The 17,667-nt window shown below is 32.8% G+C and overlaps 3 protein-coding genes and 1 long non-coding RNA gene across 12 annotated transcripts; 3 read left to right on the top strand and 1 right to left on the bottom strand.

Annotated features, from left to right (window-relative positions):
- The first annotated feature begins 493 nt into the window (after positions 1-493).
- LOC135839955 (protein hairless-like) lies at positions 494-3,697 on the top strand. 3 transcript variants are annotated; one of them, XM_065356243.1, is made up of 5 exons: positions 494-893; positions 1,256-1,552; positions 1,630-1,767; positions 1,844-2,875; positions 2,957-3,697. In XM_065356243.1, exons 2-5 carry the CDS (start codon positions 1,300-1,302, stop codon positions 2,983-2,985), a joined length of 1,452 nt encoding a protein of 483 aa, XP_065212315.1. In that variant the 5' UTR covers positions 494-893; positions 1,256-1,299; the 3' UTR covers positions 2,986-3,697. The 3 variants fall into 3 exon arrangements, with proteins under 3 accessions (XP_065212315.1, XP_065212313.1, XP_065212314.1); XM_065356241.1 differs by having other exon boundaries at positions 495-767; XM_065356242.1 differs by lacking the exon at positions 494-893 and adding an exon at positions 900-1,108.
- A 2,393-nt stretch (positions 3,698-6,090) lies between these two features.
- Positions 6,091-8,740, top strand: LOC135840243 (uncharacterized). Of its 3 annotated transcripts, none has more exons than XM_065356677.1 (4): positions 6,091-6,315; positions 6,574-6,711; positions 6,798-7,169; positions 7,934-8,740. In XM_065356677.1, the coding sequence occupies exons 2-4, from the start codon at positions 6,587-6,589 to the stop codon at positions 8,325-8,327; spliced, it is 891 nt and encodes a 296-aa protein (XP_065212749.1). In that variant the 5' UTR covers positions 6,091-6,315; positions 6,574-6,586; the 3' UTR covers positions 8,328-8,740. The 3 variants fall into 3 exon arrangements, with proteins under 3 accessions (XP_065212749.1, XP_065212747.1, XP_065212748.1); XM_065356675.1 differs by having other exon boundaries at positions 6,091-6,400; XM_065356676.1 differs by having other exon boundaries at positions 6,091-6,404.
- A 636-nt stretch (positions 8,741-9,376) lies between these two features.
- On the bottom strand, positions 9,377-17,290 carry LOC135838808 (uncharacterized). 2 transcript variants are annotated; one of them, XR_010557480.1, is made up of 6 exons: positions 16,945-16,959; positions 16,433-16,703; positions 15,972-16,174; positions 15,724-15,862; positions 15,508-15,626; positions 9,377-11,350 (listed from the first exon to the last, which is right to left on the bottom strand). It is a non-coding gene; the product is annotated as an uncharacterized LOC135838808 (long non-coding RNA). The 2 variants fall into 2 exon arrangements; XR_010557481.1 differs by lacking the exons at positions 16,433-16,703; positions 16,945-16,959 and adding an exon at positions 17,036-17,290.
- Positions 9,914-16,433, top strand: LOC135838807 (WW domain-binding protein 11-like). 4 transcript variants are annotated; one of them, XM_065354581.1, is made up of 11 exons: positions 9,914-10,055; positions 10,117-10,206; positions 10,299-10,382; positions 10,459-10,616; positions 10,706-10,759; positions 11,503-11,577; positions 15,301-15,439; positions 15,518-15,612; positions 15,687-15,874; positions 15,949-16,177; positions 16,264-16,433. In XM_065354581.1, exons 1-11 carry the CDS (start codon positions 9,982-9,984, stop codon positions 16,299-16,301), a joined length of 1,224 nt encoding a protein of 407 aa, XP_065210653.1. In that variant the 5' UTR covers positions 9,914-9,981; the 3' UTR covers positions 16,302-16,433. The 4 variants fall into 4 exon arrangements, with proteins under 4 accessions (XP_065210653.1, XP_065210652.1, XP_065210651.1 ...); XM_065354580.1 differs by having other exon boundaries at positions 11,500-11,577; positions 15,952-16,177; XM_065354579.1 differs by having other exon boundaries at positions 11,500-11,577.
- Positions 17,291-17,667: the final 377 nt, after the last annotated feature.

Below are 17,667 nucleotides of genomic sequence, written 5' to 3'. Positions count from 1 at the left end.
CATCCGCGATTGGTTTTTGCCTTGTTTTTGCAACTTCAAACTACTACAACTTTTGAACGGTTGCACGTAGAGCTTTCGATAAACACTCATTTTAAAGACGATGAAATTACGATCATTTTGCTATATTAAAATACCTGTGTGTTCCCTGAAGATTTCGAGTATTTTTAGTTTAAAGTTGACATTTATGTAGTATATGAAAAAATTGGGTAATATAAGTATTCATAAAATCGTCAATTTTTCGCGAAATGACAAAAATTTAACACCAATCGATAGGAAATTTCATTGTCTTTAGTTCGAAACTACATAAAAATTCACCCAAACCCGCGAACAATCGAAAAAATTGCATTTTTTACACGTAAGATTGTATGTTCATAACTTCACATCCGTTGGTTAGAACCAATATGGCGTATGCGTATACTTCCCTTATCTAGAACTTTAACTTATCCATTCGATTCTCTTCTTATACCTTTATTCTGTGCTTTGTGCCGCAGAGTCATTTTACATAGATTATTTTATGTTGGAATCTTTTATATTTTGTTTTTAATAAAATAAAAAATGATGGAAAATGAGTTCGTTCGTGTTTATTAATTCAATAACAACAGACAAGTTGATTATTTTTAAATCGGGTCATTTCGTGAGGTGATACAACTCGGTTTCATTGATTAATTCGACTGAATTCTCAAGATTCGTAGTGTTTCATTAATGAAATAATCGGAGCTGCTTCATTATGATCTTTCTTCTTATCAGTGAAAGCACGCGTATTTGTGGTAAAATTAATAAATTTGCGAATATTCGAACACTGTCTTCGACTTAAGAGCTCGACAATATTATAGCATCGTTAGCGATTAAACATTTCTACATAAATCTCATTGCTGGTCTTATCTGAGTGAAATGTAATATCTTAAGTTTTGATGCTTCGTAACTTGAATACATAGTTGTGACTAAACAGATGTTTTGAATTTACCTGTTAAAAATTAATTTGTAATCGAACGATTGCTACTAATCGCATAGGTTTTCGGCGATTTCCATGTACAAACGTTCCATTACGGATTTCCGATCGCTTTATATGTTCTAAATCATGATGTGTTTTTGTTGTCGTGTGAGATCGGTAGGTTATTTTCATTCGACTTTTAGATGGGATATGATAATGAATTTTTGCTGTAATGTACGCGATCGGGTCGTTGTTCGAGTGTTTTATAGTGTTATTTTGAAGTAAGTCGAGTATTACTGAAATTAATTTTGTTTCTGTTTGCAGATGTGAGCCTTGAATTGGAATTGATTTAAATATGATGCCAAACTATGCGTATACAAGATAGAGAGGTTGTAAGTGCACCATGCGTCGGTACTGTGGAAACGAAAGATGTGAACGGGGCATCTATACCGGCTACTGAAATAAAAACCGAGATAAAAACAGAAATAAAATCCGAAATCAATGACGCTTCGCATTCGAATGGTATATTGAGCCCACCTACAACGCCTTCGACTACTACACCTTCTGAGAATGATTACGCTCCCAATGGACCTGGTTCAGGGAGATTTAAGTTTTTTAAAGGTAGGTAATTTGCCTATTTGTGAGTGAAATCGATGTGCCAATGGGAAATATTCCTAATGTGTTGATTATTTTCACAGATGGCAAAGTTATTCTGGAACTTTGGCATCATAAAAATGGAGAAAGGATGTTCTGGATACCAGTGTCAAAAAATTCCACATTTTGGCCTCCAACTGGCCATTGCACTCCGCGTCAAGAAAGTTCTACCTCATTAAGTGGTAAGTGAAGCTTCGACGTTATAGGTCGATTCTCGCTATGATACGTGAATTCTAATTATTTTGGAAATGATTTCAGTTTCTGATGATAATTCATCGATTCAGTCTTCTCCATGGCAGCGAGACCATTTCTGGAAGCAAACGGTACCTAGAAAAAATGTAAATCGTGGATTAGAATTCTCATGGGTTGCCCGTAAACGTAAAATGAGATTTTCATCGTTAGCGATCCGTCGTAAAAGGCGAAGACCTTACGATCTGGTGAAAATCGAATCGGATGAAATATTCAAGGAGGATAGTTCGTCGCGTAAATTCGGCTCGAGTATAAAGAGAAAATTAATCGATGTAATTCAAAAATTATCAGAGCGTAGAAGTTACGAAAACGCGACCAGTTCGTGTCGCACAGATCCCGGCATCGTATCGCCTCGCAAACGAATTCTCAAAGAATTCGAAAAAGTATCATTAGAAGAGATGGGTAACACCAGTAAGAAGCATCAAGCTCGAACCGTTGCTTCAAGCGTCTCGGCCAGCGCTGTGAGCATATTATCCGGGAGCGTTTCGAGTCCTGTTGCTAATGCATCGGTCACTGCCATTTCTAGTAAACCTGCAAATAATCACAGTATTACTTCGATCCTGTCGAGAGACGAGGAACCTTCTTTTTTACGCAATTTATTAAAGTCTCCAAACGAGTCGTCATCCGAATCGAAACCCTCATTTACCGCCGAATCGCCATCCAGCGCTGATATTCGAATCGCTTCCTCTCGTCCCAGTCATTGCTCTACTCCAATATCTGCCTCCCTTTCACCGCCGTATCCTAAAAATGTACTTTATCCTCAGCCCATTCCTTCGTATATTCCGCCTACATATTTACATCATTCTACTCAACCATTTCTCACTTCGCCTCCGATGTCCAATCATCCTCCTTATTACAGCGCTTTTTCGTCGACATATCGCGATCCTTCTGTGTGGTCAATGCCTTCCGTATCTAGTCTTCCTAGGCAATCTGTTTATCCGGCGGCCAGCGTATCATCGTATCCACCGATAAGCCTTTCACCGTACGTACCCGTTGCCCATTCTTCTTTCCAAAGTTACTCAGTTACGGAAAATGGAAATGGTAAGTTATTTCCTTCTCGAATAATTTTGTATACTGAAATTTTCATTAGTGTAATTGTTTTTTCTCTTTTTCTCGTTTCAGATGCTCCATTAAATTTATCAAAACATTGAAAACATGTAAGTCAGTGTAACGTTTTTATAATAAACAGAAACTTCGTGCCTTTTTCTCTTTTTTTTACTAATCGTTTTTAAATACGTTTAAAAAAAGGTACAATTAATAAGAACATTACGGCATAGTATTTTTGTATTTTATTACTGTAAATTGTTGCTAAATGTTTCCTATTGTTATATTTGTAAATATTTGAAAATGTATATTCGCTTCATCAAATTTTACATTATATTGTATAGTATCATTTTTGTCTTGACGGAAAAAAAATAGTACTCTCGTGACGTACGTATCGATTTTTATTTATTTTTTTCTACAAATTTTCGTAGCTGTGATTTTTAAAAGTTTTTTTTTGACAACATTTTTTTTTTTCATTTTTCTAGAACATTTTATTTAATTGTTCAATTTATTATTATTTTTTTACGTTTTACCCATCCCATATGTATTTTATAAACATTATTATCGACAAGTTTATACGAATGTAGTTCATTAAGTACATATATGTGTTTACAGTAATTTTAATGTGTTCAACATTATTTGTATCATTTTACAGAGCTAAAACATAGATCTTGTACGTTTTTTTATCTTTTAATATTTTTGTTGTAAATTATTATTCGATTGTACTAACACATTTCTTAAAACTATACACTGACTGCTAAAATACATACTCGTAATGTTCATAGATTAACTTTTTAATAAAATATTTTTTATAATGTATCCGTCGTGATTTTCCATTTTTTTTTCGATTTTCGTTCAAAATAGTTAGCGACTGAAGATTTATTAAAATTTTATTCGTCCAGTTTAATTCAATTAGGCAAAATGTACGTGAGACTTGAGTCTACGATAGTTAAATTATGTTATCAAAAGAATTTAACAAGTAAGTGGAGGTCATTCAACGCTAACATTCGGTAGTATATTTCTCATGGTTCTTTGATGTTCCAGTCGTTTTTAGAGATGAAGCGAGACTCAATGAAGAGATGAAAATCGTTTTTCATTCGTCGAAGAGGTGTAATTTTACTCTTAACGAAACTTGAGATTTCAAAGTTAATGCTTCGAAATGTTACAATGATGAAAAATCCACTTTTTGAAAAAATTTTCCACAATTTGAAAAACATTCCTGACCCTCTATCCTCTATCCTTCCCGCTCCTAGACATACCTACATACATACATTTGGAATGGCGTTCGTTTTTTGTGATGTAGGCTAAGCAGTTTTCAACACAAAGTTCTTTTTCTATAAGAAGGATTGCGTATTCCGATCCTTAAAAAAATTATAATTATGTAGGTATCAATGGAAAGAAGATAAAATTTCCTTATTATGTAGTTATGGTATAAAAAAAATATAGGGTCAGGGTCCTGTAGATGGATTTTGAGTAAAACAAATCAAACTTCTGCAATTCTCCACTTGGAAATTTTTAATCCATTCTTCTGCGTACCTACATATAGCCAAGTGCAAGAGTATTTGTTTAAATTATTTAAATTAACTTCTCAAGAAATAATGGAGAATTGATTGACACGTTTACGGTCGACTTGTGAGTAGTGTGAAATAATAGATTATTTTTCACTTCTAAAAAACCTATGTGCTCGCTGAACTTTTTGAGTACCTAATTAAACAAAAACGATTAAAATGCAATAATTTCACAATCACAACACCGGCGGTCGTCGGTCGTTCAGCAGGCCATTTTTAAAGAAATTTTCACTAGGTGGGCAAGAGACGGTGGCATATCCGGGGGGAAGGGTGAAGGGGGCCATTGCCACTCGCGAGTAAAAATTTGAAATAAAACATGCAAAAATGGCCTTTTTATCATTTTTGGTGGGACCTAATTTTTCAAAAAGTGTTCGCTCTCACTCTATTCGAGCAGGAATTTTACCTTTGTTTTTATAAAATTATTACACATCATGAAAGGTTTTCAGAAAATTACCTCTAAAATGATAGGCACACTTGGTTGCATAATACAACCATATTTAATTCACATTTTTTTTTAAAATTTGAGGTGAGATTTTTAGATCAAAAAGTGTTAGAATTAGAAATAGAAATTATACTAGTTACAATTTTTCTGCAATCAGGATCTTTCTGACTCTCTTAGTTTCTTATAGCATAGCAACAGTAAATTGGGGAATGGGAGAAACCGAGAAAGGGACAAAGACAAAGTCCCAAAGTCGATATTGATACTTGATAGTTGATGGTGATCTACTCATCTAGTTTCTAGGTATGACGTTTCATGAGAACTTGGAATAAAAAACTTATTTAGTTAGGTAGGTACTGTTACTATAAAATGAAGCAGGATTGGGCCAGTTCAGTTGTAATGAGTAGACGTAGAGTCGTAGAGCAGTTCTTTGAGTTTGAGGTTTGAGACATGAAAACAACTTGGTACAAGGTACAAAACAAGCATTCATCATAGTCAATAGTCATAGATTTATCTAGAAAACTGAAACTAAAAAAAGCAAGACTGGTTTTCGCATTTCGATAGGTACCTAGTTCATTTTTTTGATTTTTTGAATAAATTTCCAAAATCTTAGTCTTACGAATGTGATACCAAAAAAGTGGAACTGAATTTGAAATGAAACTGAAATGAAATGAAGATTTGAACTTGAAGAAAAAATGAAATGAAAGTGAGGAGCTCATTGCAAAAGTAGCCCTTGTCACATGAACTTTTAGACCCTTTTCACTCGATTGCACCTATTGCCAATTGCGGAGATCATGTTGTAATGATGAAATGACCATCAAGTTGGTCTACCCTGAGTAGCCCTGAGAGGAATTGCTTTATAGAGTTTACATTCATGATACTGGGTACGCTCAAGGGAGAGCTTTGGAGATTGCACAGGTTCATGTGACAAGGGCTACTTTTGCAATGAGCTCCTCAAGTAAAACTTGAACTGAAATGACCAAACTGAAACTAAAAACTGAGAACTGAATCTGGAATGTAAGAGTGCCATTGCCAATTGCCATATGCAAATCAAAATCTGCAGTAAATAAAAATAATAAATTAATAATTAATTATTAATTAAAAATGAAAAATAATTTTGGCAACGGCTGATTTACTGCGGCTAGACACAACTAGTTTGCTCATCTTCGTGACGTTGTGACGTCATGGTGTTATCTCTGTTATCATTCTTCAAACAAAACTCAAAAAATCTGAAACGAAATTAAACGAAACCATTCGTTCAGTTCAGTTTTATTAAATTTCTTTTTGCTGGATTTTTATTTCAGTGACTTAATCGTATTGTACATATGATGTATAGTAACTGTTCTGTATTTCGTGAAAATTCAACTCTTGGAACTTACGAGCATGAAGACTTGAATTACTCTCATTTATGCACCTTCTGATGAGCTAGGGTAATAGCATTTTCCGGCGAATTAATCAGAACATTTTTTGTACTATGTACTTTACATGTTCTCTAAATCAAGTGGATTAGTGATGGTTGGTGAGATATTAGTCATAATGATAGCTGATAGATAATTATGACGAGTAGTACTTGAATAGATACTCCGTCGAGTAGTGCATGATGCTCAATGTGGATCAAGTTCCTTAATAAATTTTTAGTTTCATTTTCTGCAAAGTAATTAGTTCCTGTTTTGTTTTTTCCTTTGTAGCTTTAATTCAACGATGATTCTAAGAACTGTGAAATCGATTTGGAGAAAGCACGACTTCTTGATAATTTGTTCCTTTATCGTGTTCGGTTTAACTGTTTATCATAGATTAGACAACATCAATTTTTATGGTTTACCAAAGTAAGTTCAGTAGTTGTAAGATATTCGTACAAATCTTATCGTTGAGGCGGAAATGTTACTAATTTACATGCAAATTTGTTTTTTAGACATATCCCCTGCGATTCTACTCCATACGTGAATAATCCCAAAAGATTTGAAGGAATAGTGAATCGCCAAGCGAACGTGCCTCGCATAGTACACTTATTACGGTTTGGACAAGATGTTAATTGTTTCACGCAAGGAGATTTGGACGCTATTGTTACAATCTTGGGAAATTTCGAACCGGAGCAGATTTACGTCCATACCGATGATGTGAAAACCATGAAAAACATCATTAATACCATTTTCGTTAAAGAAGATGTGAGGAATATAATTGACGTAAAGTTTTACCCTCGGCCGAAACATGTGTTTGGTTTAAATATTAGCGAAACGTTTAGACACAAACATATGATTGATTTCACTAAAATAAAAATATTAAGGTGAGATTATTGCTCTTGATCGCTATCACAATTATTATTCGTTGTAATTGGTTTTAAAAGGCGATACATTTTTGGATTTGGTTCTAATGTTGGGCGATCGTATTTGAATTTTTCGGGTGTTGGTAATTTTTTATCTTTAACGTATTGTATTCTCAGAGATAAAGTTCTACTCATTGTTATTATTAAGTCACCGATAGGTATTTTGAAGGTCCTATCTCCTTCGCAGTCGTGTTCTTGAATCTTTCTCAGTTGATCTTCTGTTAGATCACAACGACAAAGATGGATATGTTTCGATTGTTTGGAGGATATTGAAGTGCTGTCGTCGTCTGTGTCTGATTTCTCTTTCTCGCTATCTGTTTCTGAACCGAATTCTTTCACCTGCCCCATTAATTCCTTGTTGGATTTTTTTTCATCTGCACTTTTGCTAGTATCAATATTAGATTCTGTCGATGTGTTAGTACTTGGTGTGGTAGACAGTCGTATATCTGACTTCTTTCCTCTAGAACATCTTAACACAGATCCTCCATCGCCACGACGCCTTCGTGAATTTGTGCTTTGACAGTGTAGCCTTGATCGGTTGTAAAACGTTTTTAGATGGCTACCATTTTTTACGCATGCCATCAAGCTTGTGGTGAATGCGTCATGGCGTGATTTTCGTTTATTCATAACTACGTTAATCGTACGAAAAATTCAAATATTAATATTTCGACTCATTATATTTCTATAACAGTTGATAATACGTACAACGATTTTTTTTTTTGCAGACGTTACGGAGGCATATTTTTAAACAACGACATTCACATCGTACAAGATCCGAGTAAATTTTTACAATTTGAAATGACTGTTGTGGTGCGTTCAACTTCAGATGTCGATAGTCCTTTAGAGCTATTCGATGAAGTTATAATTGCCCATAGAGACGCCAGATTTCTAGAGCAGTGGCTAAAATCGTACCATCTATATGATCAAAATGCCGAGAGCCATGTTAAAAGAGATGTTATGAAAAATTTGCTCAAGAAAAATACCATGTACGTTCACATATTAGATAATGACATTTCTAAACAAGTTGTTGCGAATAGCGAAGAATATCACGCAATGTTATCGTCAAGAAAACGTCATTTTATTAATATTCAAAGCACAGATGATAGCTGTTTAGTGTAGAAAGGAAAAATTCGTGTTCGGTAGGCAATTTGTCATTTTGTTCCAAGATCAAAAAATTACGACATTCCCTATATCCATCCCACTCTGAATTTTTTTCAAAGATTTTACGGTAAAAGTTGAGTAAAATTTTAAAAAAATCGATTTTGGAGTAATATTGCAGAAAACCAGTTTTCGAAAAAAGTGGCAATTTTGAAAGCTGCAGAATGTGTTCAATTGTTCAGTTGATCGGAAATTATGTTACGTGTGAGTTCAATAACACTGTTTCGTTTTTAAAATTTTAATCAAGTTTTTACCTCACACAATCACGACTAATTGTTCAAATTTACCTATCTATGTAACTATTTTATAAGTTTTTCCTGTGTTTTATTGTCTTTCATGTTTTTTTATGAGTCATAATAAATTCTTTCTGTTGACGTTGTTCTTACTTGTGAGATTGTACATTGACTACCATGGTCAGCGAAAGTGCTGGATGCTTGCACCAGGCGACCGAAAAATTTTCAAAAATAGCTCTATTTCTTGTATAAAAAATTTGAATCAGATACCTATTATCAAAATATTGAATGCGTTCGAAAATTTTGTGATCACAAATGAAAAATCTCTTGAACTGGTGGGTTCTTTTTATACACGATGACAACAGTTACAACTTCGACATGATTTGTGAAATACAATATCTGTTCTAAAATTAGTCCCAAAAATTGGAAAACTGATTAAAATCTTGTTGAGTTGTTGACCATTCCAACGTCAACATGAGCGCAGTTCTTCGGCGATGCGTCGATGAAACTTCTCATAATTTGCCATTTGGAGTTGTTGGACTCGGGCAAATTTTTATGCAGAATAACGATAAATAATGTACCTAACCACCAACCAGTGTGTTCATATTGTGCATTGTGCAGTAAAATGATGAATGAATGAATGAATGTTGAGAAAATCAAACAGCCATCATTGTACATTAAATTTTATTTTTCCACCAAAAAGCTGCTCGATTTGTTCATAGCTGTTATACCTAATGGACCATTTTTCCTGCCACGATAACGAAATAATTCACAAACTGAATTCAAAAAAACGATTGTATTTTGTTATGTACTCTTGTTAGGCACATTGGAATGGCAATCCATTCGATCATTCAATTGTATCTAAAAATACTTATTTAGAACAATTTAATACAATATTAGGTATAATATGCATCGATGACGTCTTAAATGATAAATATTAAAACGAAAAATTGTCAATTACAATTACAATTTACAAAATAATTATTTCAATTTCTGAAAATATGTAAAAATGCATGGAAGCTTTGAGCCTGAGCGTCATATTGATCGACTAGTGACGTCATTGATCACAGTTTAGAGAGAATCCGTCTCTTGTTATGGTTGCTTTTTTTAAAAAGAAAATACAATAATATTTTTAAATGATAGGCACGCATTATTTTATGAGCCTGTATATAATTCAATTTTGAATTATTCTCAATAGTATAGTTCATTGAATGATAATTTATGAAACATTTTTCATGTGAAAATGCCCTTTAAAAGTTACATTCGAGAACGATACAGTGTCCAGTGTTATTGTTTTAACTTATCACTGAACATTGTCCTCAGTTTTTAGAAATTGTCTCTTTTATTATTATTAATAAGTATTCAGTAGTGTTTTCTTAACAATGGGACGAGAAATGAGATCATCATCGACAGAAGAATATGAGCATATAGCTGCATACACATCTCCTCCCAACAGGTAAGGAGTGTTCGTTTTGTTTCATAATATTGAAAGTCTTTCTATATCTATACAATTACAGAGGTCGGATGAGAAGCAGAAGTCCGATTCATCATCGTGCATCGTCGTCTACTCATAGTAGTCACGTTTCAAGTTCTTCTAGATCGAAAAGGTAATGTTCAAATTAATTTTCAGTATCAAATTTCACTGATCAAATCGACCCTATGTACTTAAATGTTTTGATTTCTAATTAATAAATTATAGAAGTCCGCGCCGAGAGGACCGATTCCGCAGAACGAATTCGCGTTCTAGGCAGAGATCTCATTCTTCCGAAGGACATAAATCAAGGTACATTAATTATTATAATCTATTAGATCACTGATCTGTAATTTTTTATAATTATCACTTTTCAACATTCTAACAGACTCGAAGAAAGTGTAAAATTGACAAAACCAGCTTATGGAGGCCCGAAAGAACCTCTTGTTTTGGATTCTAATATACAAATATCGGTGAATTCCAAACCTAGCTGTTCTCCAGTTCGTCAAACTAGTGCCACTCGTATAGTGACTGTTCATCCTCGAGGTATTCAATACGATTAATATTTTATTCAACAAAGACTGAGGTTAATTATAGTTTTATTTACGATTATGTATCTTATTATTGTTGCTTAGGAGATAGAAAATCTCGTAATTCCAGTTCTAGCGATCATGATCGATACGAACGGAGTGAGTTTTAATTATAGAATTCTCATAATTATTTAATTTTGAAAGTAACAGCAGTAGTTGCTCTTTCTGCAAACATCCTTAAATTTGAAGAATGTAAATTAAGGGAAGTGAATTTGCATGAGTAATTCTCATGTCTCGAAAAGACAATAACATTATTAAATGAAAAAGTAACGTAAAAAAGAAATAATAGAAACATTGTTGAATTGAAAGTCAAAACATACTTCAATCAGAATTATTCGAAATAATAACTGTAACGCAATAGAAAATAAAATTTCATATTCAATTCAATTTTTATACTTTCAACTTGTGATAATTAATTTCGTGTTGAATTTCTCAAATAAGTATTTAAATGAATTTTAAAGTAAAATTATTAAACCCACGTAATTGTGAGTTACTTGTTATCCTCTGTTCAATGTTGAAATGGAAATTTTCAAGCGATCTTGATAAATTTACCACGTCATAATAACCACTTCTTACTTTACTTAACAATATTCGAATTTACTGTTTCTTGAATTATTCGGAGATGGCATATCTTTCCATCATTGACGGTGTCCAAAAAATTCCAAGATTGGAGCAGCGTTTGTTAAGTCTCTGGAAAAAGATATTGAGTTAATTTTTTTACAACTTCTTCGATCATATTTTTGTTAATAGAACATTCTGCGAATATTCATTTTATTTCGTACTCTACTTCATAATATTGTTAAGTATGATACGATTATTATTATTTTTTTTCTCCAAAGTAGATGCAAAAGCTCAACACAATTCTGATAGAAGTGCATCACGTCGGAATTTAACTGGACGTGAAGGAAACCACAGAAGTTAGTACATATTTTTAAAAGTATTAGTTAAATTTAACGTTTGGCATGGAAATCTTTGTATAAAAACTCGAATCGATTGTGTATCCTGTATCCTGTTGGAAATATTCAGGATCTTCCTACAAGAACTAACGAAGCATTGGTCCACTTCGAGTGATCCCTTCGAGATAATAAATTGAAATCTTCATTAACGTAACAAGGATAAATAATATTTTTTCAAACAGAATACTTTGCTCTTATGAGGAATGTAATTGGAAGCTAGTTTATTCGGTACGAATAACACTTGAAGGATGATTGAAAATTAAAATCCGAGATAAAACTATAATACCTAATCATTTCTTATGATTTTGATTACTTATTCAAAATTATTTCAATTTGATTTGTCTGCTTTTCAATTTTCGACGTAAAGATTTTAAATTAAAAATAAAGAAGTACCTAAATGTAACATTATTCTTAAAACTTGAAGAACTCATTGAAGCATATTTTTTAATAATTATCACGAAGTGGGCCATCCCTACAAAGGAGATTCAACGATGACCAGTACCAGTGATCAACTTGATCAAAGCATCGCGAACACGATTTTAATTTATCATACTGTCGTAGAAAATCAAAACGGAATCCATTTTTCAGCCTTGTGTCAGTGTGAAACTATTTTCATTTTCTTGCATATTTTTTTTCATCGAAATACCATTAGCACCGTTATTTTGTCTTTTTTTCTTCAAACATCGCTTATTTTCAAGCTTTTTTATTTTATTATTTGCAATTTTCTTATAACTTTTTCTTTGCAACGTAATATCAGGCGTAAAGTATTATTTAAATTTTGAAATTTCCTTAGGTGTATGGGTATATGACGATTTTACTTGATTATAGCTTTTTGAGTTCATGATCAACCTAGAACGTAGAGGTCTCAACTTTCAAGGTGATTGTATTTTTTAATTTATCGTAAATGAAATAACAATATAATAATGGTTTTAGTAATTTTAAACTGTGAAGCGATTTTGTAAGATTGTAATCTTTTAAAAATAAGTAATCAGAATCAGAATACGAATGAATGATGTTTTGAAGAGCCAGTTCAGTGAAAATCGTGGAAATCGGAAACGAAAATGAGAAGATCTAGAGTAACGATGGATTGGAAGATTGTCATTTAGAAGAACTCTTTAATCATGCGTTATGAACGGATCATAATTTACGTTTCCAATTCACTTCAGAAGAAGAGAAAAATCGATTACATTTTGCTCATGAAGTTACCCGTTTCAACGAAGACAACTGAAATATTATTGCATGGGAATCATGGGATCGTGAAAAAAAGGGACCTGCGTATTTTTAGAACGAATTTGCCTTGAATTTACAGCAAAAAGCTACACCCGAGATTTCACAGAAATATCGGATCACTTTTTATAAATTGTTTTTTCTACCAAAGAAGAACATCATTACATTCTTCATGCGATTCGATAGTGATCGCTCATGTCGTATCATGTTTTAAACAGATTAACGGTTAAAAATTATTTGCATGTGTTGGCTTTCAATTTTTTTATTGAAAAAAAAAAGCTTCAGTTATTTTTACTTAAAGAGCTAATTTTTCATAGTCATAGCATTGGAAAATAGAATCAATATTTTTTTTACATTTAAAAGAATTTAACTGTTCAATTAAGCAATTTTAAAATGAAAGCACGAGTAATTTTTATTGTTTATAATTTTTATTGTTTATGAAACATTTCATCGAATGAAGATGGCGAAGTTTTTATATTTCCAAAAGTGTTTTTTTCAAGGGAGTAAAGGTCTTCAATTTTTCTGAAAGTTCTTTTGCTATTAATTTTATAAAGCAGATACAAAAAGAAAAGGTCTGAGTGATTCAGTTTGAGAGAAAATATAATGTCATTTTAAAAAAATCTCAACTTCTTCAGTCATCGTTTCATCTCATTTTCATAATGAAAAGTAAATCGCTACGTTTCGATTTTTGAAGAAAATTTTCCAGAAGGAGGGGGGTGGAGCAAATTGAAACTTGCATTTGTTGGATTTATTTACAATACCTACCTATCTACTTCATCATTTATCTTCTTTGATTTTGATCTGGAAAATTACCAAATGTATAAGAGGGGGTGGAGGGGTGAGTAAAGGTCTTTTCGCCAAAAGATAGAATTGAAACTTTTAGCTGGGAATTTTCCCCTAATATTTCAATGTTTTGAAGAGCTGAAGGAGTGAGCGGGGGAGAGGGTGAAGAGCCAAAGAATCAAAAATGATACAAGGCAACTTTTTCAAAATCATACACTTTCTGAATAATTTTTGGAAAATTTTCTGGTATTGCATCCTTGTTTATTTCAATTTACCTATTTTTTTAGAAAAGAGAACAACTACAAGGGAAAAACGTAATTTTTGGGCAAGGGAACGGGAGGCTTAAACAAAAACGAAAAAAAATTCCGAAATTGTAATTTATTTGGAGGAAATGAAAAAGCCGAAACAACAAAAAAAATGTATTTTAGGGGTAGGGATGATTAACGAAAACAAAGCAAACATTTAATTTTCATATCACATTTTTTGTCAGGACACTTTTTGGCAATTTGATTTTTTTCGTGTGAGGTCTGAGGATATTTTCAACGATTTTTGTGAACTTGTCTGGGAGTCTGAAAATAATGTTGCGAAACTCAAAAATTTGTCACTTGATTTTATTTGAATTTATAATATTTTTTTCGGAATCTCCTTCAGCAATACGTTTTTTTTTTTTTTTTGAAACACCTGATGTGAAACGAAGGAAAATAAAATTGTGTTGGTGAAGTGGAAATTGAAGTTTCTTGTGGACCTTGGGTCGACGGGACCTTGCCACAATTTGAAGAGGGAGTTGGGCGAAAACTACAATTCTGGGAATCTTTCTCAGAAGAAACCAATTTTGTGATTTTCTTTTTCATCATTCATAAGGATAGGATTGAACTTCTAATGACGAATATTGGACTACACATCATAAGAAGTTTGAATACTGCTACAATGACTTCGCCATCTTCATAAAATTGAAAGTGTTTGCATCGAATGATGACTTTTGAAGCACTGAATGCAAGCTAATCATTTTTTCTGAAATGTACTCAAATAGGTATTTTAGATTACATCTTAAATATTTAAGTATAAAATAGAATGATTTATAAAATAATTGGTTGACTTTAAGTGTCATTAATCATTTATTAATCAATAGGACATGTAAAGATTGCAAAATTAATAGCCCCTACCCTGATTTGGTTACTTTTTAATGAACTTTGAGCTTTGTCAACCAATTATGACTTGAATTGTTTCTTCTTTGAAAAAATTCCAAAAAATCGACATGGATTGTTTTTAGATTAATTGTTTCAATGACGTTTTCAGAATATTTCCAATTTATGCGCCGAATGTGGTGAGTGCTTTGAAAAGTAAGTAGTTAAAAATTAAAATTTTTCAACTCTTTATTGAAAAATTGTTACGCTGTAATGCATTTTATTGTAAGGGTGTACTAGCAAAAAACGCTTGAGTGAAAAAAATACGCGCTTGGAGCTTTTAAATCGCAAAATTGTCTTTGAACATGAATTTTAGTTCCTCCTAATTTCCCAAATAATTGAAAAAGTACGCTTTTTATCGTATTGTGAAACAAATCGCTGAAAATTGGGTTCTTGTTTGATTTCCTATATGTAATATTTCTTCATAATATTAAGAGCATAATACGAAATTGAACCTGGTTCTTTTACACATGAATATGAAATTTTATAGACTCTTCGAGACGGGAACGTGAACGTCGAAGCCCCCCATGGAACCGCAGACGAAATTCGCCAAACAGAGCACGTCGCGACAATCATAACCGCTCGCAAGAGACTCGAAATCGAGGAAACGAAACTCGCAGAAATTCAAAGTAGGGTGTTCACGAAAAGTGAAAAATAAACACTCATTGACACATCAAAGTAATCAATTTTCACTCACCGTTTTTCAGAGACAGATTGAGAGACCGAAGAAGAAATTCGTCCAGAGATTGTAGACGTGAGAGATCTCGCATTGATGAAGGCAGCAGCCAATTTTCTCGCAGAAGTGCGTCCATGAACCTGATTAAACGATATGTATAAATTAATCTTGAGCTAATTTGTGATTATTTGTGTATAAAGATGGGTATGACAATAGATTAGCTAGAGAAAGAAATACCTCAAGATCGGATAGAAGACGATACAGTCGAGACAGCAGACAGGAAAGCGAAGACTATTCGCATTCATCGCGTCAAGACTCATACGAAGAGTCAGAAAGATCACAACACGAAGAAGAGCTCGACGAAGATTCTGAAAATCTAAATGAAAATGTTGGTTTTGATGTTATTCAAATTCACAAAATTTAACAATAGCCTATGTATAATTTGAAAATTTTCTCTTCAAGCAGGAAAATAATGAAGCACTTACGCCAAATGGAGCTCCGGTTGCTTATATCGTTAGACCTCCAATTCCGCCGATATGGCCGCACCCAATGTATCCATATCGACCTCATCCGCCAATTTTTCCACCAAGACCACCCGTAGGAATAATAGCGCCTCGGATAGGTTTCATACCTCGACCACCAAGACTTATCCCGTATCCTCGGCCGCCTCCTCCTGGATTATTTTTTGCTAGTTAGTAAAAAAATAATTATATAATATTTCATTACGTAAAACTCAAAATTCGAATATAATTATTCACGATCACTATTATTTCACAGGACCTCCAATGCCTTTGCCACCACCACCAACGTATTGAAAATGTTTTCAATACGCATGAAAGCATGGCAGCCGATCTCTAAATTTCTTTTGTATATAAATAATTTCCTCAGTGTGTCAGTTTAGATTTATTTAATATGTACATAGGGTATATTTTTTCAACTTGCTTACCAGTTAATAATGCCGAATTATTACGTATTGCACTACACAAAGACCGCATGAAGGTGTTAGCATTTAACACGAAAATTTTGTGAATGTAGTTTTATAGTGTAAATTCATATTATTTGTAAATATTTTTAAAAACTGTTGTGAATTATTTCCATTTTATATATTTATTATAAGGTTAAGACCATTATACTCAGGATGACGTGTTGATTACACAATTAAAAAAACGTAATAACTATTTCACAGTATTGTTTTTTGCGCGACTTTGAATTCACTTCTACATGTATACCTCGAAACAGATCGAATTTAAGATTAATCGCTATATTATAAACTGAAGGGTACAGAGAAAGAATGGCATAACTTGATTTTTTTCAAATTTTTTTTGCCCATCTGTTTAATTTCAAGTAAAATTAAACAGATGGACATTTTTCACTGAGAACATTTGAAAGTGCATGTCATTCATAATATACCAAATGGCATTTAAAAAAAAAAAATTGAAAAAAAATCGAGTTACTTACGCCGTCTGTCCCTGTCGGCCTGTATCTTGTACCCTTCAATTAAATTTAGAGTAAAACAAGCGAAATAATTTCAACAAAGTGCACAACTTACCCAAATTCATTTCCGGTAGTGTAGTATTCACTGCATGCAGGATAGTAAGGATTCGTTTGAAAAACGAGTGCACTACTTACAAAGTTTGAAAAATACTAAAATTAGTGTGTTTCTCATCGCGGTAGAGCTTTTAAAACGTTTTATTAGGATGAAACATAGATGAAAGTAACAATCGAATGATTTAATTTATGTTCAATTATTTTCGATGAAACGAAAAAAGAAAAATAAAACATCAAAATTTGTATTGAAAACTTGCCCTGCCCCTTCAGCCATGCGAATTGCGACTTTTCTTTTTGCATGCGAAATGCGTAACAGCCGTTCATTTCGTTCATGCCGTTATTGCCGTTCTTTTGAATTTTTTCAAACTTTTTATAATTTTTTATTTTTTTTTTATTTTCAAAACTCATTAAACATCTTAACATTCTTAACATCATTGATTTATCTGCGTTCTGCGATCTTTTACAATCAACAAAAAATCTTTTTTTTTTAGAAATTATCAAATTTGATATTTTTTTGGTCAAAATTCACAAAAAATAAATTCTTGAAGTATAAATTTTGAATTCTTTGACTTTTTTAGCTTCAATACATTTTTTGAACATTCAAGATTTTTCAAAATGAACCAATCACTCCTC

The sequence above is a fragment of the Planococcus citri genome, chromosome 3 (assembly GCF_950023065.1).
Source record: "Planococcus citri chromosome 3, ihPlaCitr1.1, whole genome shotgun sequence".
In the NCBI taxonomy this organism is placed as follows: domain Eukaryota; kingdom Metazoa; phylum Arthropoda; class Insecta; order Hemiptera; family Pseudococcidae; genus Planococcus; species Planococcus citri.
Note: the sequence above shows the minus strand (reverse complement) of the source record. Positions and strands in the feature narration are given on the sequence as shown.